The sequence below is a fragment of the Canis aureus genome, chromosome 29, assembly GCF_053574225.1.
Source record: "Canis aureus isolate CA01 chromosome 29, VMU_Caureus_v.1.0, whole genome shotgun sequence".
NCBI classification, from domain to species: Eukaryota; Metazoa; Chordata; class Mammalia; order Carnivora; family Canidae; genus Canis; species Canis aureus.
In genome coordinates, this window is record NC_135639.1 from 25,823,901 (window position 1) to 25,850,677 (window position 26,777).

Here is a 26,777-nt window from a genome sequence, read left to right on the forward strand (position 1 = left end):
CACTGGGCAGGGGACTGAGGTTGGTGTTGCATAGATGGAAGGGGAAAGAGGGAACACACATCCGCTGGAAGGGTGAACAGAAAATCATCATTTATCTAAATAGAATAATAGAAATGAACAAAACCTTTTAAAACAATCACAAAATTTACAAATAAATTGGTACAAAATAAATAGGAGAGATTGTAAATCTACAACATCATTTGAATTATAAAATGCATTCATTATGACAATCAGCTCATGAAACCTATACATGTCATTTGTGCTTCTTTAGGCTTATGTACACAGCTCTGAATACTGTGTTCGGAGAGCTTCACTGCTGAAAAGCATGAAATGTACACTATGACACAGTAAAGGCTGAGGAGGATGAAAATCAGACACAAAGCAGGGTCTTACTTGAGGGCCAAGGCAATGCTGGCGTTGGGCCTCAAAACCATGAAAGGGCATATAAGAAGCCCAGATGGGCAGGCAGCTTCCATGGTCCCGAGAGATGGATTCTGCAATCCAAGGTAGGAATTTAGAGGCCATCACTGTTGTGGGGCCAGTTTCCCAACCTGGCTTGAGAAGGTGGGAGTGAGGAAGAAGGCTCTGGTCTCACATCCATGCTGTACCGTTATACAGAATAGACCCAGTCACCAGGAAACCACCTCTCAAGCATGTCGCAGATGTACTTGAGAGCCCTGCCATGACGGAGACAGGCCTCCATCCTCATCCCAAACACTAGTCCATCAGGAATAGTGGTAAGCCCAGTAAAAGGGGCCAGGGATGCTAGGGTCAACCTAAGAGCAGCAACCTCTTTATGGCAAAAACAGAAAAAAAAAAAAAAAAAAAAAAACCCACTGCCTTCTCACCCACTTTAAGGGACAAGAGAACCCTAGGCTCCATGGATGAGGGGCTCTAGAAAATATCTCGTCTTAGTCACAATGTACTAACAGTAGAGGCATATGTACATAATAAATAATAATATAAAATAAAGCATATACATTTGTAGATTTAAGACTCCAGAAATAAGAGAAGTCAATGGACTGATACACTCCGCCTTCACCGTAGACTTCAGACATGGGGAAGAATGAATCAGAAGCTAAGCTGGGGCTCTCAGGGGAATGAAAGTCCTGATGCCTTACTCCTTCCTACTCCAGGAGCCTGAGACCAGCTAAGCATACCAAGGGGCCTGGGCCTCCAACAAAAAGGGAAGGCACACCCAAGCCCCACCAGGTCTGTAAGAATTCTTCCCAGGGTGAGCCTAAGAAGAATCTGGCCCCAAAAGAATCACTTTCCAAGTGAATCCGTGTTGGGTCAGATGTGGGCAAATACCAGAAGATACCCTGCCAGGCAAGGCAAGCCGTTCTTCCAGTTTATGTTTAAACTCAACATAAGTGGGTATTCGAACTCAAAGATGTGTATTAACTCAAGTCTTTCGTATAGTATGTGTTGGAGCTGTGTACATAAAAACCTTGCTATACAAATTCCTAGAACTTAAGCTCTTGCTACTAGAACCTTTGTTTCTAAATGTTGCTTCAAGTACAGCCCGGTATTTCCCATCGGAAGATATTTACAATGAGTCTAGTGAAATGTCAGTGGCTCTAGCATACACAGAAAGATTACTTGTGTAGAGCCAACCACAAAGGTCTAAGAAGCCGAGAAAGTCCCCAGCCCAAGGCAGGAGGAAAGCTGCTCCAAGCTCTGCAATTGCTATGAACTGCCATTGCCTCCTTCTGTCCTTCGGGCTGACCAGGGACTCTGGGAATCTTCAGACAGGGCAGAAGGAAAACCAGCAGGTAAGCACTCACTGCAGGAAGAATGCCTGCGAGTGGTAGAGGAAGAAGGCCCACTGCCACAGCCTGGAGGGACGGTGACATCGGCAAGCTCGCCCTCAAATGGAGGCAAATGAACCTCATCTCAGAGTTCCCTGAACTCATCTCTCTTATCAGCCCACTTGAATACAAAAGAAATATGAAAAGATAAAGATCTGTAAATGGCCCTGAGATATAAAAATCCACTGAGTAGGTTGCTCATTGATAAATTTACATCGGAAAATTTCTGAATCACTCCAAACCACTTTCGTACTCAGTTCTCTAACTCCCTCCTAACTTTGCATTCATCTACAACTGACACAGACGTCCTTCCTTGCTGGATGGAAGCACCACGAGCGCAGAGCCTACAGTGGAACCAAGCCCAGCCCAGAAACCGGCGCCCCAGAAGCCCCCACATCCTGAATGGCCAGCTCCGTCAACCCCCTGCAAGAAAAAACCCGTCTCTGGGGTCAAAACTGGCAGGGCAATCATTCCTGCTGTTCATGCCACCAGAGAACTTGGGGCGTGACATGTGCCACGTCAACCCTCCCCTGGCAGCTGTTTCCAAGTTGAGGACCCTTCCTGTACTGGCTCAGAGGAGTCTTTCGTTGGGGATCACCCCTGGCCAGCCCTGGAGGAACCTTGGGATCTTGGCCCAGGATGAGTGAAGAGGGCCATAGATCCCTGGCTGGTTTTCAGAAGATGATAGGGTTGGGGTTTGTTCTTATTTTTGACCAGCCAGGACAGAGAATCAATCAGCCAAGGGCCTCCTGAGGTCTGCTTCTCAACCTGAGAGAAGTGGGGGGCGGAAGCTTGTGGTCCCTGCCCAGCCCAATTCCTATTACCTCCACTCCTAGGGAAAATGCAGTTCTACTTGTACCTACCACTACTTTCCTAGACTTGGAAAGCTGATCATTTAGTGAGATGGTACTGGGGATAGCACAGGGAAACATATTCACAGTTAATGTTCCATATTGATGTGAAGTTCTGCGTTCAACCTCTGCACAGAAGTTCCTTAAAGTTACATTAGAAAATGGCAAGGTATCCTACTTCCTCCCACGTGGGGAAGCCAATCTTGTCAGCGTGGGCAAGGAGGGAAGGTGAGGAAGGAGAGAAGAATGGGGTCAAGTGGTATGAAATTACGTGAGAACCATGGCTTAAACTAGTTGACTGGCACCCCATATCCATGTACATACAGATCTTAATGTTCTGTTTTCCTAAAACTTTAAATACAGGATTTTGAACTTGCCTGATAAATATGAACAGAGACCAACAAAGGGAAAGAACCTGTAGGGTAGTAGGGGGAACAAAACCCTCTCATTTATAATGACAAAGCAGACTGTCCTGGGAACATCCAGATACTAGGGATCCAGGTGCAGGTGGAACCTTTGGGATGCTACAGTGGCTAGAACCAGGAGGAGGCCCTGTCTGGTCCCACTGAGCCAGGGCTCGAAGCCTCGGCCGCAGAAGCCACGGCAGACGGGTGCTGGGCCCGATAGCGAGGGCTCCAGCAGCATTCGAGACACCAGCACCCGTGTCTGCTGCAGAGCCCGCTCCCCTGCACACTTAAAGCCGGCAGCCCTAGGCAAGGCTGATCTACTGGCGCTGCATTCTGAGACCTGGCCACTGCACTCGGAGATCTCAAATACTCAGTGCCCTTCTCTGCCGGACTCTCCCCTTTATAGACATGAGTGCACAGAACGTCTAAGCCACAATCATCCTGCTGCCCAGTGACGCAATGAGCCGGCGCTTCTCCTTCAATAGCCTGAAGTTAGTTTCCAGAGGGAAAGCAGGGCCCCGGGCAAGAATCTGATCACTCAAGACAGTGTGATCTGAAGGGTCTTGAGCTTTCTCCAAAGCAGATATTTAACTATAGCCAGGAACGATTTTCAATTCTCTGTTGTTACAAAATATGAATAATCAAAGGTAGAGAGTGGTGTACAGAAAAGAAATACCAACTTGAGAGACTAAAGTTTCATCCTCTGGGCGTAGGAGCCTCTGCTGTAAAGCCACCCCTGCCAGCACTTTACAGCAGACTTTTCAAAAAGCCACCACACTGAGTAGGGATGATAGTGATGACAAGTTCTTGGTTTCTCTCTGAAGTCAAGGAGCCAGCAGCTGGAATCCCCGGCCTCTCACAGAGCTTTAGGATTCACAGAGGAACCGTGGGGGCTCTGAAAAAGACCCAACACATTAACCCTGCTTCCAGCAGCTCCTTCCAGTAGCAAGGTACCCTGAGACAGGCCGCATGTGGAAAGGCAGATCAGCAGGGACTGGGCCAAGGGGGCAGAGTTCCCGAAAGTCAGAGGAACCCCGGCGTGGCAGGGCCAGTCTCCACCATCCCAGCGGGTTGTGCTTGGAGGGGGGCCGCTCCCCTTGCAAGACCCACGGTTCACTTCCTTACGGGGATAGTCCCAGTTCCCACACCACACTGGGGTTGTGCTTGGCTAGATGCGTCTTAGAAACAGACCTGCTCTTGGATGGATCTGTTTATAAAAGGGGATACTCGGGGTGCAGGGTCCCACTAACCTGAAGCTACAGAGTGGGGGCTCCATCCCATGGCGGCAGGTTGGGTGCCAGTAGTGGGCCACTCAGCCCCCTTAGGGGGCACCCCGTGACCCTCACCAAGGGGGATGGCACCCTATGAGGAAGACCCTCCGGGCGGACATCCCGGAGGAAATACTGTGGTCAACGTGCCTGTGACACAGGAGCCACCACACTGCTCGTCGGGAGGCGAGCCTGGGCGCTGCTGGGGGCTCCCAACCCAGCTCGCATCCTCCCCGAGCCCTACCTGGGGGGACACACTCCTACCTTGAAGAGGGAGGAGGAACCCGCTGCCGGGCCCAGGCCTTCCCTTCAGTCAGCGGGACCCAGGGGAGAGCCCTGGCTTCTGGGCTAGGACCTAGAAGCGCGCGGGCGGCCCTGCGGTCACTGCGTCGGAGGAGCCCACCTCGGGGGGCGGCGTGGCCCACAAAACGCACAGGCCCCTTGGGCTGACACTTGGAACAGATAAGATAGTTAGGAACCCAGTCACTCCAGAAACATCTCCTGACACTAATTTCACTACGCGGGATGAATTTGGTATTAAAATAAGGCGGAGACACACATGAAATGGCCACAACACACATTTGGCTTCTGAATCCCTGTTTGGGGCCACAGCGGCCCTGGCGCACGGGAGGGGCGCGCGGGAGGCGGGGCACGGCGGTCCGGGCCAGGAGCCCAGGGGCAGGGGCGAGGAGGCGCAGCCCCACGGAGCCCCCCGGCCCCGCCCCACGGAGCCCCCCGGCCCCGCCCCTCGAGGCCCGAGGACCTCCGCCTGCGCCCTGGGGCGCCCTGGGCCGCGGATCCAGGCTGCAGCAAGGTCGGTCGGGATGCAGCCCGCTTGCCTCTCGCCAATGATAAACCGTGGCCTTAAAATTCATGAACATTCATTTTGGTGATAAAAATTCCTTAGAGGAGCAGAAATCACATTCCAAGCAAATGTTAGACCTCTCTGAGGGAAAGGACGCGGTTAAACGTTAACTTAAAACAACACTGAGCTCACGGAGGCGGCGGAGGGGGGCCCCGGGGGAGGGCGCCGTGCAGGCCCCGCCCCCCGCGGGACAGTTTTCTTCATTCATCCTTCAAGTTCCACAGCGACACGGCCGTGGGGGGTGGGGGGGAGGAGGAGGAGGAGGAGGAGGGGGAGCAGCCAGTCCGTTGGGCTCAGGTCACCTCACGGAGTCACGGCAGAGTTTCAGACACAACAACGTACAACTCTGCAAAAGACACTGTTTAAAAACATCATCTCTTGGGAAAAAAATAAAATAAACCGCAACAATTTTCAACTTCATGCAAATTGAGGGAGGAGGAGAGTGAATAAAGATAGAAGGTACAACTGAAAAAATAAACATGATTCTATTTGGGTGGAAGAAGTTCATCTCCAAAATCTCGAATGCCATGTCCTGGCTGTTGGTGTCACACCTCTAGCTTCTGTGCCCGCCCTGGCCATCCTCCGCAGCGGCTTCCGGGAAGGGGACAAAGTCTTTGGTCTCAGGATGTTGCAGGACGCAGCATGGCACACAAGCTCACGCTAATGGGGTTCATGGTCGGCGGGCCTGGGGCCTCCGGAGTTGGGGGGCGAGGGGCAGCGGTGGGTGCTCTAGATGGCCCCTTCACTGTGCAGGCTGTGGTTGGCCTTGTTGTGTGTCACACAGTTCTGTTCATTGAGCAGGTTGGCGGTCTCGTCTGGCAAACCGTCGTGCAGCTCCGTAAGAGTCAATTCAATTTTAGTGTTTTCACTGTCTGAAGACTGAGGGGTTTTGTCCATCCGGGATGCCATCAAGGCATTTTGGTATTGCTGTCTTGAGATCTGGGGCCAGAAGATGGCACAGAAAACAAATGAAGACAATGCTTATTTTTACGTGTTCCTGTCTCAACTTTGCATTACATGTTAAAATCCCCCACCCCAGCTCCCCCAGAAAGGCCCCTCAAAGTTTTTCTAGGAAAATATCATCCTCATGTATAAACTGAGTCACCTTGCAAGTTCAAGTGAACTCTGGCGGACAAGTCAGTGTTTACTGATCTAAGCCATTTCCAAATTTTCGTCTCAAAATTTCAGAGACTGGAAAATGGAGATAGGCTTCCACCAGTGGAAGTTGGCTCGTTCTTCAGAAGACACCTTTATTTCAGACTGAGAAAAGAACCCCGTCTGGGGCAGAAGAGAAACAGAGGGTTCTTCCCACCCCATCTCAGCAAGTCTTCGGAGACTCCGACCTCAGCCCTTCTGTGGCCACCCGGACTCACTGGACTCACGAGCTCACGAGGACTTGCTGAGAGAGGTTCCTCCTTTTTCTGCCTCTGGCTCTCACTCCCTGAAAAAGCCACATCTGACTTGGCAGCTCTTTTGACAGAGCCAGGGAGAGAAGTGTTTTCCAGAGCCTAAGTCTCGGTTGGGCACAGGAGCTGGAGGCAGGGCAGCCCAAATGGGCCGGGGAGCCAAACCACCGGCTGCAGCAGGTCCCCTCCGGCGGCCAGGCCCCGCCAAAGCGCGCGCTCCCCTCTCACCTTAACGAACTGAAGGTCAGAGAGGGCCCGCACTGAGTAGTCAGGGATGTAGACTTGAAGGAACGAGGAGGTGAGCTGATTGTTGCTGCTCCCCAGTGTCGGCGTGACTGCGTCGATCCGGTCACTTCGGCTCAGAGAGTCTGAGTGATTCAAGCCACACGGGCGAGGAGGCGACTTGTTTTCACCTAGACACGGAGGAAAACAAACAAACAAACAAACCACCCATAACCTTTTAAGTGAGGTAGACAGAACCAACACAGTCAGCTCTTTATTTTCCAAATAATAGAAAGTAGTAATTAATAGACCAGTTCAATCAGCTTAACCCAGACGCGAGGGCCGTACAGCTCACCACCTCGACGGCGGCCTGCTGTCCGGAGGGTTTGCTCAGTTCTGCTGCTCGGCCGTTCCTGCAGGCCCACATCCTCTCTCTCTCTCTCTCTCTCTCTCTCTCTCTCTCTCCCTCATGCACACACAATCCCTCCCGAGTGAGTCTCTGACAGCGAGGCCCCCAGGCTGCACACCTGCGTCAGGAGCATCCCCTGGGGCTGCGAGACGCACAGGCCTCAGGCCGACTAGGCCTGAATCACAGAAGCTGCTGGATAGACCACACAGGGCACAGGAGGGCAGCCCTCCGTTACTTTGCCACAAGCAAAGTACTCAAGAATGTTGGTAAATCAATACGTGTTTTAAAGGAATCAAAATAGTTCTGTGTGCTCATACCACCCCCCCTCCACAGCCGAACCTATGATCTTTGTCTCTGACCCCAGTAAAATCCCCCTTTGGGCAGCCCAAGGGTGTCTCGGTGTTTCGGGAACACTAGACGACACCAAACTCTTCAAAGGCCTGAGGGAGCATAGGTGCTGTAAGAGGGGGTCTGCGAGGAGATGGACCGGACTCGTTTATTAAAATAAAGTGAAAAGGAATTCAGCGAGTCTAGTGTTGCTGCTCTCAAAAGGCAAGTTGACCGGAGCTTCTAACATACGTTTTGTTGGACATAACCCACCCCCCACCCTCGTCGGAGCTTCCTCCATTTTTGCTTTTCCAATCAAATCTACTCCACAAATATTAAGTGGGTGTTCACAGAGGACAGGTCCTGACCTGCGTCATGCCGCAGGACTGGAGGGGACCCCTCACTAGTATACCCCCCCCCCCAGAGGAGCTGCCCTGCGCTGGTCCTGCTCTTCCGCATCTGTCATCACGCCCAGCAGCCCAGCAAAGTCCCCCGGCTCAGGCTGGCGGAGCCCCACGAGGGCCGCCGTTCCTCTGCTACTTCAAACAGCCCTGAAGTGTCTGAAGATGGTTGCGTTTGCCTTAAGCCTCTTCTCCAGGCTAAACGCTCTGACGTCCTTCATGCCACATGTTTTGCCACCCCTCACCCCCTTCCTGACCACCATCTGACGAATATTCCTTCCACTCAATAAATGTCCCTCCTCAAAATAGGACCAGGACAAAACACGGTGAGTCTTCACTGAACCTTTAGCGGGCGAGTTTACTTTCTCCTAAACCTGTCACAGCACACTTCCCCTACAATTTTATCAAAACCCATTTTCTATTGTTCAAATTAAACTCAGAGTAGCCGTTCCTCTGGTTGCTTTCCCTTATCTTTGAACACAACAGGGCAAATGAATAATTTATCATGTTTTCTACTTAGCAGAAAGGAACTTTGATCAGATGACCCGATGTCGTGAAGCCTCAGATTAAAAGATGGATAATGGTTCCCACCTCATAAAGTCATGAGGATTCCAAAGGAGATAATGTATAGAGTGCTTAGCACAGCATCTGACACTTAATAAATATCCCATCAATAAGCCTTGTTACCAGTACTCTGTTTCCTGTTGCCCTCATCCCAGGCCTCTCCACTCTGTGCTACCCCCAGGACTGAGCCTTCCTGTACTTGGGAAAGCTTCACCTGGGCTGACAGATCGAACCCTCAAACCTGATTTTTGAAACAAGGGATTCCACTGTAGCCCTGGGCTTGAGCCCCAGATCGCACCAGCATTTCTATAGACAGTATTTACTCTTGGGTGTGATGATTTAAAGGTTAAGAAGGGGCACCTGGGTGACTCAGTGGTTGAGCATCTGCCTTTGGGTCAGATCGTGATCCCAGGGTCCCAAGATTGAGTCCCGCAACAGGCTCCCTGTAGGGAGCCTGCTTCTCGCTCTCCCTGTCTCTGCTTCCCTCTCTGTATCTCTCATGAATAAATAAAATCTTAAAAAAAATTAAGGATAAGAAACCGAGACATGCAGAGGGCACTGTGCTTACTGATCAAACTGGGTGCATCAGCAGTGAGAGGTCAGAGGCCTTCCTTCTGAGTCTTCTGTTCTTTCCTCCTGGGGAGGATTCCAGGGCAATCTCTCGGCTTTCCCCAGGGTATCTAGACTCCTAGTCAGCTTTCTCTCAACCCACTGCCCTCGGTTCTTGTGAGATGAGCCCTCGCTTTCATCAGGAACCCACTGCCTGGCGTCCCAGTCCCAGTCTGAAGCAGACCCTGTTTCCCGGGACCCCTTCTGTCGCAGTGTGACAGGGACCCAGTGCAACCAGTCGTTCATCAACACGCAGTGAGAAAGAGGAGTATTCAGACCCAGGGGAATAAAGACTTTAAGTGGCCAGCCCCCAGCTCAGGTCATATTCTGTTGCCAAATTTATGTGCCAAATTTTTATAATTATGATAAAATCTTTCCATTTTTAACTCCTCTTATGCCTTCTCAGCATTGTTTTTTCTGCTTTTTAGTCATTTCGCCTAGGAATTCTTTCTTTTTATGAGTAAGCCAGAGGATCCTATACAGAAACATTACCAGCCTCCTCCCTTGGAACCACAAAGCATCTTTTGGAATAGGCTGGAAATCACTGGTTTAGCTCAACCTCCACTTATTTGGTATCATATTATTGTAATGCTAGGATCCTGAAGGCCTGGGTCCACAAAATGAAATTTTTTTTTTTTTTAAATTACAGGATCAGATAGAGTAGACACAGCTAAGAAATCTCTTAAGTTTTGCAGGGAAAAGTGAAATACAAATAACATTTCATGAGTTTCATCCAAAAGTCACTTTACCTCAGCATCTGTGACATTTTGAACAGGTAGCAGATGCCAGCAAACAAAATGGGGAGAAAAAACACAAACATACATACATATCCACAAATACATATTTCTGTGCATATGTATGTGTGTATGTGTGTGCACATGTATCTCCTGCCAGCTGGTTTGAATCAAAACAGTCCTACAAATAATACCTTATCCCCAAACACCTCAAGCTTTTTCAGAGCAAAAACTTGAGGGAACGTTAGCTTCTTTTTAGGACATGTATTGTTTCTTTTACTAAATATCAGCGTTTGAGAGTTTTTGCTGAAACTGGATTATGAAAATGCCAATTTCATCAGATTTTAAGATATAAGCTGTGTGGAACAAAATAAATACAGAAAAATTGTATTACCAAAAGCTCAGCAATTTTAATTAAAGAAAGATTAAACTTTTGCCTTTCTTTTTTGCTGCTGGATGTATTAGCCAGGCATGACCAAACTCTCCTGCAGGGCAGCGACCAGCAGCTGGTGAGGAATGTGCACGGCACTAATTCAAAAACAAAGAGAGGGCCACCTGCCTGTCAGAGGGCGGAGATGCATGGGCCCCATTCACGTGGAGGCTGGAAAAAATGAACAGAACCAAGAATGCCCAGGTCTCTGCAGACAGGGCTTCTGTTCACCGAGAAAACTTCACAGTCCTTGAGGCTTTGGGGTGCATATGTCCCATAGAAGCATCCTCAGGTTTTAAGGTGCTTGGGGCCCCAAAGAAGCAAAAGCAGCCCCCTTGGGCTGCCCTGAAAACCCAAGGTCAGCAATGTGGGCGGGAGTGGGGGGTGCGGGGGGCAGGCAGGGAGCAGTGATGCTCCAGGTCAGAATCACCCTCACTCTGTGCGGGTCAGCATTGCTCACGCCACGGGTCCCCTGTCAGTGTCCTGAATCCTTCCCACAGCTGCTGTGGGCTTGTATTTCCCGGGACAGCTCACTCCTGAGTCAGCAAACGTGGAGTTTGAGAACTCAAAGAGAAACTGCAAACAGCCTTGACCAAATCAAGGGAACAGATCTGGCCAGCCAGGCTTTTGTGGGGGGTCAAGGGAGGCAACCGGAAGAAGTATGAAAAGGAAACATGCAGAGTTACCTGGAGAACCTGCTGCTAACAACTCTGTTCTGCTGACAACAAAGGTACGAGACAGGGACAAAGGAACTGGAAAATGGAGAAAAACAGGGTGAGACCATATCACTAGGCAAGAAAGGAGATCTCTGCACTCAGGGCACAGGAGCAGACACCTGTTCTACTAACATGAGCGTTCACTTCCAGAAATACAAAGCCTATACGATATTAGGGAAATTAAAAAGGCATACACGCTGCTTTCCAGGAAGTGGAATACAGGGAGCCTGGAATCAGAAGAAATCCTATTCAAATGCTTCTCTACTAACCTAGAAATCTCTTAAGCCATTAATGCCCTATGGGGTTTATAGCTCAAAATGTGCTCTTCTTAAGGATTTAAATCACAATGAGCCCCACGAAAGGCGGGGGAGCTCCATTAATCACCTGCCCCAAGAGCATGACCCAAGCCGCCTGCGCCAGCAAAGCCTACAGCATCCCTACCTATGGCAAGCAGTAAGTTATTCGATTCACTGACATCTTTTGTGTCATGATAATTTTGACCTGATATTTTGAATTGTTTTGGAATACTCTGAACGTTCAAAATATCAGAGTAAAGTAAATCAAGAGTGTTATACACAGGTCTGCTGGGAATTGGCAGACCAAAGTCATCCTCATCACTGCTTCCTCAGAGAGCCACAGGTCCATTTGATTGAAAAGTCCAATCAGCACTGCCCTACCTGGCAGGAGTCCTATTTCCTGGGCAGGGTTTTTTGTTTCTGTTTTTAAATTGCAGTATAATTGACATACAACTGGGCGGGCCTTGAAACTGATTACTGTAAGATTTTTCTAGGCAATCAACATCAATAAATAGAAATATTATCTTGAGATTATAGCACTAATTGTATCTCTCAGTGAATATACAAAATCCCAAATCTTATTTGTGAAGTCATATACTGGGCTTTTGTATTAAGATGCTATTAACGAGATCCCCTTCCTTCCTGGCATTTCCCAACGAGGCCAGTCTGCTGCAGCCCCACAGGCTTGCTGTATGAGAGACCTGCCTCTCAACATTTCTGAATGGCATTTGCCAGTATGTGAATCCACAGTTCAGTATAAATTGGGCCAATGTTTAGGTTTCAAGAAACAGTGATTAATAAGATGGTACCCTTACACTTCTTTCTTTTCAAAGCCACATTCTAAATCTGACTCTGCTAACCCAGGGCTAATTTGAAGTTGGCTGCCAAACAACAGTTACAAGCTCAACACCCAACTCTGACACCGACATTTCCTCTGTGCTTTCAAACTTAAAAAGCACTCACATTGTATTCTTCTAACAATCACACCAGGTAGCCTTATGGTATCCTGTTAATAAGGAGGAAGCTAAGGACCTTTCTCAGAGGCAGCCAACCATATACAGTGGTCCTCCCAGACTAGTTAGGAACCTCCCTGCCTCCTCACTAGCAGTGAGAACAGAAGATCACCTTCAAGTTTACAGCAGACATGATTAAGTGGGGTTAGATAGGCCCATGTTCACACTGGTGTTAGTCAGCAGTTGACAGTGGGGAGGCTGGCCGATGTGGCCAAGCACCCTAGGGTGGGATAGTGAGAAGATGCGTCTGGGGCAGGGGAGGCTGAAGGACATGAGAGAATCCTGAACACTTCCTTGGCTTTTTAACTGTAATGTAATATTCCTGGATGCCTGGGACACTGTGTGGCCTGGTGGATACTGAGGTCACAAAAAGAGATCTGTCTGGAGGTATCCCCTCCCCTTTGGAGACTGGTTTCCAGAAGTGGCCTAGGTTGTTTTAGGATGGGTTATTTCTAAGTTTGGGTTTTGTTTTTTTTTTTTTTAAGTTTGGGGTTTGTAAGTTTCCTAGCATAGCATGTCATTTGGCACTGTGGCCACAAGGTGGCACTCCAGCACCTCTGTTTACCTGTCCACACTGGTCCAGCCAGGGTAAGGCAGCAAGCACATGCACACCGCAAAGCAAGCAATGCCCCAAGCCAGAGGTATTTGTGCTCCCTATTCCTACTAGGGCAGATACCATTGCTGGCATCTTGTGCTCAGAACACTTAGTTGACACCCTGTGGCATACCCATCATTAGCTGGCTGACTCAACTGACCAGCTGTCTAGACAAGAGCCAGCTCTAGTCAATAAATACACATTTACAGCCTCATTCATCCGCAGGAAAATGCAAACTTTAAAATCTCCAGAACAGTTAACATTTTAAAGGTTCAATAACATTTAGCAGTGCAAGTAGAGCAACTGGAACCCCTGTCAGCAGACGCAGGCTAGCAGTGTGGACTGCTACGTACTGTGGCAAACTGCAGGGCAGGAGCTACTAAAGCTGCAGGTGCCATGTGGGAGCCCACAATTCCACTCCTACACATATGCCCAAAAGAAACGCACACACACTCACCAGAACACATGCACGAATGTGCACGGCCACCCAATTCATGGTAGCTCCAAACAGGAAACTACCCCCATGTCCATCAGCAATGAAAAAATACACTTCACATGATGTGACACTGCACAGCAATGAGAAGAAATAAGGTATAAAGCACACACAGCAATAATGATGAATGTGACAAGGACAACACTGGGTGAAAGAAGCCAGGCTTGATGTAATACGTCCTGTAGAAGTTCATTTACACCAAGTTCAAAAACAGGCAAAACCAGTCTACTAGCTTAGAAGTCAAGGCAGTGGTGTGGGGAACAGTTCCTAATACAGTGTGGTGGTGGGGAGGGTGGTTTGTGGGGTTGGTGATGTTTGTTTCTTGAACTGGGTTCTGCTCTACACGGAGTGTTGGCTGTGTGAAAATTCATGGGGGCAGAGACTTATGATTGGGCGGGGCAGGGGGGCATCTGGTATATGCGATATGTTTCAACAAAAAGCTCAAGAAGTTGATAAATAGGGCTAGCCGGCAGGTACAGAAAGGGGACAGGAGAAGAGTATTCTATCTTAAAGCACAACCCCGCCCCAAGGGGCTGAAAAGGAGAGCTCACCTGGAGAGGCTGTGAGGGCCATCACACCATAGTAGGAGAAAGCACTGGCTTCGAATTTCATACCTTCTTTCCCAGCTTCTACTTCCACTTTCCCCTGTGAGAAGAAAAGGGGAGTGTTTTCAGTCCATTTCCAGGAATCTCTCTGCAAATTCAATGCAAGATTTGTCCTTCCTCAGATTTTTGTCTAGAATTCCTTTCCCAACCAGCTCTGGGAAGTAAAGCCTCAAATGCTCTTTCCCACTTAGAAAAGAGGGTCAATTCATCTTAAACAGGACATTTGGATTTGGCTGGAAATGCAGAGAGAACAGTGAGGGTGTGAGGTTTCATTTCTGTGAGTCCACTTAGTATTTTCCCAGCATCCCTAGTTCATGCATGGATCCTTTAGGAGCTCTCCAGTAATAAAAACATGGTGCTCTCTCCCCATCAATTGGGACAAACACTGGGAAAGACGGGGTCTTTCAGGAGCTCAGAGCTGGAGCAGCATTGGGTCTGGGTTAACACTGTCTGTGGCCATGGGCTCCAGGGATGGAGCTCACTCTGGTCTCACAAACACAGTGTGGGGTGTCTGCAGGCAGGACCTTTATGGCCCAGACCCCTGTGGGCACCACCCCACCTCTCAACTTCCTCCTCACAGTCTTGGGAAAGCACCATAGCAAGCCTTCTTCCATCAGGATAAAACCTCTCCCTGAAGTCTTCCCTTGCCTTCTCTTTCTCTAAGTTGTCTAAAGCCTCACTCATTGGTTCCTCCAGGGCAGACTGCAGACGCCTGACTCATCCTGTTAGCCTTCGGGTCCACTATGACCCCCGCATGGTGGGTGCCCAACATGCATTTCCCAAGCCACTGGAACATCCTAGTAAGTGAGCTCCACGTCGGGATTTCCAAGCCAAGGGCCAGAATGGCCTTGTTCACCGTACCTATAGCTGCCCCTCCGGTGACAGGCAACCTTTATGGTATTCCTTTATGATGGGTAAATAAAAATAATGGTACCATTTATTGAAGAGGAACTAGGCTAACAGGTCAGGGCTTTATTAATTCACTTAGATGCTCATAACTCATGAAACAGACACAATCACCCTCCCTTACACATCAGGAGAGGGGCTCAGAAGGATTACATGAGAGAACAAGCCCTTGACCAACATGTTTGCCATGGTGCCCACTAACGCAAACTATTATTTTGATCATTCCCTATTATTATATACTAAATTCCCAGTTATGGGAGACTCTCCTCAAAGCACTTCTTCAGAAAACGCTCTACTGTCTCTCTTTTAGGTTTTCCTTCATTCAAAATACTAGTTATATCACTCCCGGCCAACTCTCTCACTGTAGGAAGGGAACTGACAACTCCACCCATAATGTAAAATCATCCTGCAAGCAAAGGGGTGCCGGAAACCCTGACCATGTGGGGCCCGGGGCAAAGATGGTCCTGGCCACCCACAAGTTTCCAGTGCACAAGACAGAGGGAAGCAGGGGAAGGATCAGTGGGACATGGTGGTCAACAACAACAAAAAACCCTGTGGGGAAAAAGATCACAAGAATGTAGGAAATTCAGAGAAAAAGATTACTCCCTGTTCTTATACACATTTTGTACAGGAAGGAAAATGCAAGGAGTAAGAGTTGAGGCGAGAGAAGGGAGGGCAGGGGAGAAGTGGGGAGACAGCGGGGCCGCCAGGCTCCGTGGGTTTGCACAGGAAGCCGCAGGATGGGGCTGGAGCAGCGTGGAGAGCAGGGCAGGCCGAGGAGCTCCCTATGTGGTGGGCCAGCGAGGCAGGAAAAGGGAGTCTGGGCTCATGCTGGGCTGGGAGCCATGCAGCTGCGAGATGGCTAGGAGAGAAGCTACAAGAAGGGATCCACAGTTTGGTGAAAGCAGGAGGAGAACAAAGTGTAAGGAAGAGAGGAGGAGTCACTAATTATGACAGATGTTTGCTCTAAGGGACCCAAAGACAGGCACCATGAAGATGGAGAGAAACTTCAGGAAGGCACTGCATTGGTGCTGGGACTGGGGGCAAAAGGGGACAGAAGGAGGCCTTGGGGGAAGAGTCTATCAAGAAAGGCTAAAGTGGAAGAATGAAGGTTAAGAGGAAGGTCAGGATGGAGATGGAGACGAGGGAGGGGAGGAAGGGAGAGGGAGGAGGGAAGGAGAGGGAGAGTGAGGAGCAGAAAGAGAGAAGAGGTGGTCACTAAGTGAGCCAAAGCAGAAGGCTGGGCAGCAAAGAAGAGGCAAAGTGACCGGCCTCAGAGGCAGGGTCCCTTAAGAGGAGGGGAAGAAGAGGATGGGGAGGGACAATCCTCAGAGCCGGTGAGCAATAACACTGGACGCGCCGGGGGTACAGATCTTCGCAATTACTTATCTACTTCTTGCTGCGCTAACCCCTGATCTCGTATCAGATAGTTCACATATACACATGAGGCTGTCTCTGTAGTCGGAAGCTCAACAGCGACATAACCCACATTTCTACACAGAAAATCAAGAGGAAGCATCAAATGCAGCAGAGCCTCATCATGACTCCCATCTTTGTGGGGTTCCCCACTGATCTGGACCATTTGTTTTACAAGCTACAAGACCTTCTGTATTCTGTGTGCCTGCACAATTCTTTAGAATTATCATCAGAACCAGCAGGGTAACACCCACTCCCCCAAAAGACTGTAAATAACAACTCGGGGTCTGCCTCTGGGGAGGAGCTCTTCCAGGGGCAGTACCCACACGAGCCACGCTCGAACCCCTGCCAAGTAAACTCAAAGGCAGAGATTCCCAGCCCTTGCTGTACACTGGAAACTCCTGGGGATTTAAAAAACAAACAAAGACCTGATGTCTGGCTCCCACTCTGAGGCATTCCGATTTAACTCCTATGGGTGTAACGTGGGCATGAGGATTTTAGTAAAGCTCTCCAGTTGATTCTAGCAGGCAGCAAGTTTGGGAATCCGTTGCTATGAGGCTCTATGGACAAAGGCCCCAGCTCTGGAGCTGCGTGCCCTGGCCTCTTAGGAAACACCCCTGTGGTCACGGAGGCTGAGAGCCCACAAATTGAACAAGGACAGCCGCATAAAGACTCAAACCTTGGTTCGTCTCCCTCTGTCCTTCAGGACACCACCTGCAGGTGGAGGAGATCAGGCATCTCCTGCAGCCCGCCCAGCTGACCTCAACCAGGCTACGAGGCGGTACACAGGTCGATGCTTGCTGGCGGAGGAGTCCCAGAATTAGTGAAATCTACCTTCAGCCTCAGAGAGGAGGTTGCCAAATTTTTATTTCATATAGATATTTTGAAAAACACACCCATCTATCTACTCTAACCATCGTTCTGCATCAGACCAGACATCTTAACCCCCCAAATACAGAAAATATATAATTTCAGAACAGACAGGTCTTTAAACTGAGTACATGTAATTTTATGAAGACCTCGCAGCAGCTATTTTTCACATTTGGTCTCAAACTAGTGAAAACTTTGTCAAGCATTAGCATGAAGGAACCACGGCGCCAGACTCCTTTTACTCCATTTATAAAACTGCAACAGATTAAAGGATCCTGTGGTTCTTTCGATTCTAACTTTATAGGATTCTACAATTTCAAGTTTTGAAAACTGCACATCCCTGTATTCCTCACTACATGAGTGAAGCTTTTCTGGCAGGCAAGTTTTAGAAACATCCAGTAAACATTTTTTTTATTCCTCTGTATGTGTCAATGGCTCCCAAAAGTGACCCAAGTAAACCTACCAGTATGCAAATTGAAGCCATCCCCATGAGGCAATGGCCTGGCTGGCTCACGACCAATCAGGTGTCTTTAGATAATGATTGTTTCCATATAAGGAAGGAGCTACATATCAATCTTACTTTTGAAACATTCACAAATTTACCAAACTCTAGCATATTGCACACATAAAAAAATCAGCACAGGACATGATGGGCTCCCAAAGGGAATTATGTCTTCATGTCTAAATCGATGAAAGAGGGCAGCCCAGGTGGCTCAGCGGCTTAGCGCCACTTCGGCCTAGGGTGTGGTCCTGGAGACCCGGGATTGAGTCCCATGTCCGGCTCCCTGCATGGAAGCCTGCTTCTCCCTCTGTCTGTCTCTGCCTCTCTCTCTGTGTCTCTCATGAATAAAAAAATTTTTTAAAAAAATAAATCAACGAAAGAGAAGGCAGGCCTCATGATCTCAGGCCAAGCTAGCTTCCCAAGTAAACTTACCAACACAAGTGCCCTACCTTTCTTTGGAAGAAGTTTATTAGGTAGCTCTCCTCTCCTCAAAGTTCCTAAGCATCCAGAAAGTACTAAAAGCAGTCTTGTGCTACACCTGGCCACAAGGTGGAAGCCTGTGCTATTCTCGTTGGCAACAAGATCAAGTGGTCAGCAGATGCCATGGACGCAGGGAGACCAAAGACTTCCTTGGGCACCATATGCTGAGCATCCACTAGGTCTCCTGCTCACCTTCAAGTTCTTGTTTTGTTTTTGTTTTTTTATACCACCATCACAAAGTATTCCATGGGGCTTGACACCTGAAGGAAGGTAACTAAATCCCGGGGGTGTGAATGCCAGGTTAAGGTCACCAGCACTACCCCATTAAGAGGGGAAGCATGACCCCAAGAGAATCTATTCTGCTGCTCAAACATTCCCTAGCAATTGTTTTTTAACCTGGAGTCCAGAGATGTAGTCTTGGCACTCCAAGTTCCCTTGAGGAATGTTTGTTAAATTTTTTTTACAATGTTGATGGTCAAAAATCAATTTACACATATTTGGGACCATCTGGTTGACCATCTTCTAACCAAATGCCATCACCAGATGTCAACCAGAGCCTTCAGGCCACAACTGCATTATGAAAGAGTTGTTACTACCTGAATCATCATGGCTGAGCCTTGCTGCTCAATCAACTGGGAGCTTGTTAGAAATAAGCAGCATTTCAAACTCCACCCCAGCCCTACTGGATCTGCAAGTGATTCCTCTGCACATAAAAGTGTGAGGAACACTGAACTGGAGAGAGAGACACGAGAGAACCAAACATAAATAAGGACCAGTCACACCCAGTGGAAGCCAAATAACAGCACAGCATCCTGCACAAATAACTCAGATTGAATAAAGGCCTGAAGGGTCAATCATTGCTGGGCCCATGGAGACCCAAGCATGCTGAATGCAAAAGAGCCTGCATCAGAGCTTTGCCTCACTGGGACCAGTGGTACTTTCCTACCAGGCAAACAATCAATGACACATGTAAAATATCAATCACGTATCTGTTTTGGCTTACACAAATTCTAACTCAAAGAGTGCAAAAGGAGCTTATATCTAGTTTTTTTTTTTATTTACACATATCTAAGTATAATTTGTTAAAAATAGGGTCAACATGGGTATCCAAGTAATTTATTTTTTCTTTACAATGGGTGCTATCTGTACTTGACTCAGGATTAAAGATCTATTATTTACAGGGACACACAGACCCTACAACTCCCAAATCCTCAAAAAAAGATTGGTACTGAAGGCTTAAAGTCTCTTCCAGTAACAGGTGAAATGGCTCTAAGTAATATCAAGGGATGTGTAAACTCCAAGATGCTACCTGCCACCTTCACAAAGGAAAAGATTTCATTCTACAGGGAAAAACCTCTTTTGACTCTATGTTAGAGGCCCTGAAAAAAGAGTGGGTGGGACAGCTGAACAACAAAAATATTCTGAGGCATGAAATCAAGCAGGAAAAGTAACACCAGAAAAAAAAAAAAAAGTGTTCCTTTTATTGATTCTGTAATGGGCAAAGAAAAGAGCTATTTGTTTTCCTACTATTCTTTATAGTTACTAAAATCATAATCTGGTTATGTGCTATGGAGGAGCAATCTTTTTTTTTTTTTTGGCTTATTTAGACATTTTACTCCCCCCCCAAACCCAACAAATCCTTCACTGTAAAATACCAACTCTATGAATTAGAAAAATGGTTTATAGTGGTTAAAATTATTGTGTACACACTCTTGACATCTCTGTATGTGCTTTCTGCTTCTTTCATGACTATATTATGGTCTCATCATATCAAAACATAAGTGGTGGAGACATAAGAACTACTACTACTTTATAATTAACCAATTTGCTATGAATGTGTTTGCATAGATAGCTTTAGCAAATAATTTCTTTAGATGCATGTGTATAAGGAGGCTGTTAGTTTAAGGATATGATTGGTTTCACAGCACTTTTTCTTTTTTGTTCACTATTCATCATGGATTTTTACAAAGATTTTTGTGGTTTTTTGTTTTCTAAAATAAAAAATGGTTGCTTAATTTTGTCAGTTGCCTGTCTGCTATCTATTGATATGAGCATGAGGATTTTTTTCCTTTACTGCTTTTCTAATTAACATGGCATATTTTGTTTTTGTTCTTAAATTAGCGCCGCATTCCTCAATAAAGCTAATTTAGTTGGTCAGTGAATAACTCTTTGGGGATGTTGCTGGTCTCCAACTGCTACCTTTTTAGTTAGGAAAGCTGATGGATCGTACCATCTTGTCCCATTTGTATTATACAGAAAATGAACTCCAAGTTTCAATTTTTTTTTCAGGTGATTTCTTTGAATCTAGCTGTTTTAAAGGAGAAGAGAGAACTCCTTTTGTTGTTTCCCTCTTATCATATTAACTATGCCAATAGAATACTGATTTTGTTAATCTTTTAAAAGAACCAAATATTGATTTTATTATGGACTTTAAGGCTTTCTCATTAACATTTTTTTCATTACTATCTTTATTATTTAATTTGTTCTTTTTTCAGATTGCTATTTTGTTCTTTTTCTGGATAGATTTTTTTTCTTATTTAAGTACTCAGAATAAAATTTCTTAAAACTCTAACATACTGCATATAAAGTATTATTTAATAATGTCTTTAATGGGGACGCCTGGGTGGCTCAGCAGTTTAGCGCCTGCCTTCGGCCCAGGGCGTGATCCTGGAGTCCCACATCAGGCTCCCTGCATGGAGCCTGCTTCTCCTTCTGCCTGGGTCTCTGCCTCTCTCTCTCAATCTGTGTTTCTCATGAATAAATAAATAAAATCTTAAAAAAAATAATAATGTCTTTAATGAGGTTCTCTGTATTTTATGATATTCTATATATTTTCTAATTCAGTTGATACTTAGGGTTTATCAGTTTGATATTAATTACATTTTCAGCATTTCTTTAAATAGGTAATAGTATACGTGGTAATAAATTCAAAGGGAGAAATAAATCTCCCTTTCATACTATTCCCTGACCTCTGAGTCTTCCTCCCTCCTTAGAGGCAACCACCTGTGACCTGAGTAACCTTCCAGAGAGATTCATGTATATAAAGATGTACACGAAACACATGGGAATACATTATACACTCTATTGTGAGCCTTATGTATAAACCTTTCTAAGAGAACTGGTCACCATTTAAAAATGGCTTAGTACTCTTCAATTATGTATTTTTAGGTCCAATTTTATTTCATTATGATCTATACGTGGTGGTTCTAGAAATTTCTACCTGTCTGAGTTTAGGAGAACATATATATGACATAGCAAATCATCAGCTTTATGAAAGTCACATAAAACTTCTTTAAAAATGTATTTCCCTGGCTCTATATTCAATTTTCTCCCAATTCCTGTTAATTTTATTAGGTTAAAATATTTTTTTCTTGGTATGCTTACTCTTTTATGATGGTGGAAATTATTTTCCGCCAAAATTATATTCTTTTCCATTTCCATGGATACACCACATCCGTGAGTACTTAGTAAGTCCTACAATTTACATGAGTCCAGAAAGGTCCCAATTATCTATAGGATAATTAAGGAGGTTCTTTTATTTGAAAACAACTCAATAAAAGGTATGATGTATTTTGTTATTTAAGACACATAGGGCCAATATGCTTTTCTTTCAATGTTTATTGTGTTCTTACCACTGTCCTTATTGATTATTCCCCAATAAATTTCAGTTTAAAAATCTACTTTTTCAGATAAAACTTTAGGTTGTAGGCTTTTTATACTTATGTAGTGGAAGGTAGGTGCCCAGTAACTTAGAATTATTCTTTTAATTAAGCTTACTTAAATTGCTTACTTTGAATAAATTAGACTTTATTTCATTTAGTGTTTAAACTCAGAGTGATGTGTTTCTATTTATAATTATATTCCAAACATCAATTACTTAATAAAAGAGTTTTTTCTAGTGTCTGCAGAAGGCGGCACTGGGGCCAGGAATGCAAGGCAGATACTACAGCTTTCTTCTGATTTAATGCTTTAAAATGCAGCAGAACATGTCCAATAGCCTGCCATGAATTGCCCAAGTTGGGTTAGTGATATTTTAGAGTGGAATATACTTTGTTAAAGGTGACAGCTGTGCTAGATCGACAGGGATCGTAGTATTTCATTTTGTTATATTCCGGTACCTCAGGTAAATGGCTGGCACACAAGAACCTAATTTTCACTAAACTCCATAGTTTAAACACCTCCATAAATCCTCTTAATCCAGCAGATACACAATTTATAAAGAAACAAACAAACCCATGACATGATCAGTTCAACAATCCAAAAAAATTGTCACATTTCTATAAATACTTAACATGACGTAAGTATTTAAACACAGGTACATATACACAAATGCCTTATCAAAAATATCTTTAGGGATCCCTGGGTGGCGCAGCGGTTTGGCGCCTGCCTTTGGCCCAGGGCGCGATCCTGGAGACCCGGGATCGAATCCCACATCGGGCTCCCAGTGCATGGAGCCTGCTTCTCCCTCTGCCTATGTCTCTGCCTCTCTCTCTCTCTCTCTCTCTCTCTCTGTGTGTGACTATCATAAATAAATAAAAATTTAAAAAAAATCTTTAAAGATACTTGTAAATGAACAGGGAGTATGAAGTCCCTCTTCCATAAAATCTATTTTTAGATTTTTCAGCCGGAAATGGCTTTGTTATAGACCAACAGAGGATTCCTGAATCGCAACTTCATACAGGCTAAGTACATAAAAATCAACAACTGAGAGACACCTAATCTCTAGTTTTACTCCTGAAATTCACCATGTCAATTCTCAAAGTCCTAAGTGAAATGTAACCCAAAGCTTACAGTGTCAAAGTTTCTCTAGGTTTAGGAATATTCACATCTAGCTGTTATGAGGAGCACCAATGTTTTACTCCCTCGCTACAGGACACTGACCCCCTAGAGCCCCAAGTTTCAAGTATGTATATATCTCCAGAGAAAAAGAAAAACACAATTCAAGGTTGAAGGAGATTAAGGTTATTAAAAGAATCAGGGTATTGAATTAGAAAACCTGTAAAAAGAGGTTTCCAAGAAAGAACATATGAAAATGACACATAACTAGTTAATGCATGGACTTTTCTACAGTTCCTTATTTCTGCCTCCAGATATCACAAGAGCACCCGAACATGGAACACGAACACAGCACTCTGCCAAGTTTCTGACATCCAGACATCTGATAAGAGTTTTCAAATAAAAAGAATCTCCTTAATTATCCTTTAGATAATTGAGACCTTGCTGGACTCAGGTAAATTGTAGGACCTATGAAGTACTCATTATACTCTTCAAATGATACCTCCAATTCATACCTAGGAAATAAACAAAAAGGAGAATGCTTAAGGGGGTAGGATTCTTGTACTGAATAAGTGCAGATTTCCTGTAAAATTAATTCTTCAGAGTAAGGAGGTATGAGAAGTCAATAAAACCAGAACTTTATTCATTGTACGGTTCATGTTGGTCTCCATGTCAAAGACAGTGTTCTATCAAATTAAACTGTGATATAATGAGGGCCACCTATCAACTCAAGCACCAAAGCCTCTCCAGGAGGGTACAGATTGGATGGTCCTTCTTACCTTATATAGTGGATTATGTTATTAGTGAGAAGGAAAAAGGTTTCCATTACCACAAGAGGCTGTGATGATTACATCAGTTCCTCTGTAGTTCAGTCTGGTTAGTAACCAGGAATAAAAATAATAAATGGATTAATTTGATGGTGTTAAGGGAAGAGATAGCAAGTTACCTCTAGGAAGTTGTAGAAGACCAAGTCCTAATGAAGAGTGGAAAAAAGAAAAGACAATAAAAAGAGGACCCCAGGAACTCATGACACTTAAATTTCAAATGCCCAACCAAGACTTGGATGCATACAGGTAACTCTCCAAACTCTTCAAAAAAACACAAACAACTGAATTCACCATTCTTCAAATGAGTGCTTCCATGCCTCAGCAATCAGTAAGTCCCCTTCAGTATTGAAAATTGAGTAACTAATGACATTGCTTTGTACTGATATAATTTTACAGAGATGAAAACAGGGGGATGAAATCCTCCCATGTATAAGGCTACCCCAGAAGTTAAGTGTATGAACCTTGACACCCATTCACCTATAGCAAAGTCTCCTCAGAACCAGAAGGATGGGTACTCAGTGAGATCAAACAACTGTTGAATAATTCTTCTGACCTGCAAAATGAGAACGAAGTAGTCTACAGGTTTGTTTCGCTGGTAGAGGTAGTATTCTGGGGCTTTCTTGTTCTTCTCATCATACTTCAGTTCCTGGATGACATTGGGGTGCTTTAGCAGCCTTAGAAGGATCTTCTCTGACATCTGGGATGGGCTAAATGCTTCTACTTCTATAGATATAAACACAACTTGATATTACACTTCAAATGGATGGAAAAAAATTATACTAGCGATTAAGGTGTTTAGAATATAAGAATACTTGGAACCAAAGCAATACAATATGGATTAACGACACTTCCGTTTGGTGATCCACTGGGGGCAGATTACCTGGGAGAAATCAGAAAATGCTGAAGTCTCATATTTAAATTTTTCCTTTTCAATCTGTCATCGGTTTCAGTTCTTATAAAATTACCCTAATTTTCTGATACAAATCAAGGTCAACCAGAAGCAGGCTCCTGACTGCCAGGACACCCTTCAACAGGCCACAATAGTCTGACTGTCCAACAACAGCCAAAGGAAGAAGCAAAGGTCAGGAAGCATCTAGGTGTGGGTTAGTACCAGGTGCACAGATGAAGTGCTCCACCTCTCATTCTCCCACTCCACTACCCTGAGAAAGTCTGGGAACAAAGGAAGGCAGAGATTCAGAATAAAAGCAAGGCACGTGCACACATCAACATGCACTCCAACTTGCTAACTAAAAAAACAAAAAATGTTTATCTGTATTTACAAGATACCAATTTTATTTCTGATAACAAAACTCAAAATTCCTGGCGTGTGGTTGGGCCCGCTGAAACTGGACTTCATGGTATCTCAGAGGCAGAGTAGGAGAACATTTAATTTTAAATTATGGTTCTTAAATGATGAACAATATTACCAGAATTAGAAAAATGAGTTAAAGATACTGTTTATATGTTTAAAAACTGTTTTAATTAGGTGAAACATAAATTCTGTGTTAGCTTCTGTGACTTCTTTGTAATAACAAAATAAGGTAGTACATTGTAGAACTTTTGGAAAATAAAGAAGAAGAAAACAGGAAAAAATAATTATCTATAAACCCACCACTCAATCATTCTGAGCAGTTGGTGAGTACTTTTTCCCAGGACCTTGCCTGCACACGTGTGTCTGTGTATACGTGTGTGTGCACAGAAACACAATGATAATCTTACAGTTTTATATTTTTTTCTCACCTCACATTAAATTATGAGTATATTCCCATATCATAAATATTATATTATAAGCATTTCTATGTATCTGAACACATGTTCTTAAAGAATATGTAACATTCATCGCACAGCTACTGTTAGTCTTCTTTTCAAAATATTTTAAGTACACTGCATGCAGCTGAAGGGCACTGGATACCCATCTTGGACACAGACGTCTTCTACAGGCCACAGGGTACTTTCAGATTTTCTCACATTCCCCCTGGCCAACAGAGCTCACCCTTTACCTAGAGAGCCATCTGGGGATGTGAGAAGGGTTAGTCACTCTCTTAAATCCATTCAACCTTGACCTTTCTGGAGCAGTCAGTGCCGGCTGGATTGGCGGTTTTAATAATGTGAACACTTGCCTCCTGGAATGAGCCCAAGTTAATCTGACTTGAAGAGGCCATCAAGAAATCCACGTCAAAGCTCTAAGAATTTCTGATTTCATTGAAATCATAAAAGATAAAAATTTAATTCTGAAAATCTATTTTTCTTCTTTCCAAATCAGAGCACCTATGTTACCACTGATGTCCAACTGTTCTTCCAAGGCAAGCTGGAGAGAGAATTACTCAACTGTCCAACACATAATGAGGTGGCATCTGGTTTGCACTGCCAGCCTACTCCGCCAGCGGCCTCTCCCCGGGACTTAGCTGGAAGCAGATGACCTGGCCTACTGTTGACATGCAGTGTGGCACTAACATTCATCCTTACCTTTCAGACCAATTTTAAGTTACTGGTCCACCCCTGGTAAATGTCTCAGAGGGTTCATGCCGACACTGAACACAGGAGAGGAGAGAATTTAAAAAGAAAAAAACAAAACAAAACAAACAAAACAAAAAAACAAAAAACAAAACACAAAAGTGGCATTACTTATCACCCCATTTCCCAGTCTCCACCCCCAGCCCACCCCAGTCAGTGGTGGGTGAGAAACACGGTCCAGGGTTCATAGAGATCTCAAACTGCGATAAGCTGCACTTGCCTGTTGCTAGGAAACGGTGCATGGCCAGGAGAAGCTGTGGTGATATTTTAACCTTCATCTCGCTGTCTGTCTGCTTAAAGGCGGAAAAATCTTGCTTTCTTTCACGATGAGCCACTTTCTTTTTCGTTCTGTTATCAGCTGACAGAAAAGCAAGAAAAGACAAAAGGAAATGCATTCTATTAGATCAGGACTCTTTTTGAATGAAATGATAAAATCCCCTGGAAAGGCAGGACTACCTCTAGAT

At 45.3% G+C, this 26,777-nt stretch overlaps 1 protein-coding gene across 3 annotated transcripts in view; it reads right to left on the reverse strand.

Annotated features, from left to right (window-relative positions):
- Nucleotides 1-65: 65 nt before the first annotated feature.
- CNNM2 (cyclin and CBS domain divalent metal cation transport mediator 2) overlaps nucleotides 66-26,777 on the reverse strand; it is a 154,170-nt gene continuing 127,458 nt past the window's right edge. Inside the window, exons 3-8 of one of the 3 annotated variants that reach the window (XM_077877794.1) lie at nucleotides 26,534-26,671; nucleotides 24,353-24,522; nucleotides 13,969-14,062; nucleotides 10,991-11,056; nucleotides 6,837-7,021; nucleotides 66-6,141 (exon numbers count right to left, since the gene is read on the reverse strand). In XM_077877794.1, coding sequence (XP_077733920.1) covers nucleotides 5,932-6,141; nucleotides 6,837-7,021; nucleotides 10,991-11,056; nucleotides 13,969-14,062; nucleotides 24,353-24,522; nucleotides 26,534-26,671 — 863 coding nt within the window. In that variant the 3' untranslated portion in view covers nucleotides 66-5,931. Of the gene's footprint in view, nucleotides 6,142-6,836; nucleotides 7,022-10,990; nucleotides 11,057-13,968; nucleotides 14,063-24,352; nucleotides 24,523-26,265; nucleotides 26,331-26,533; nucleotides 26,672-26,777 lie in introns of those variants that run through there. The other 2 variants (XM_077877795.1, XR_013367971.1) reach the window with 2 other exon arrangements.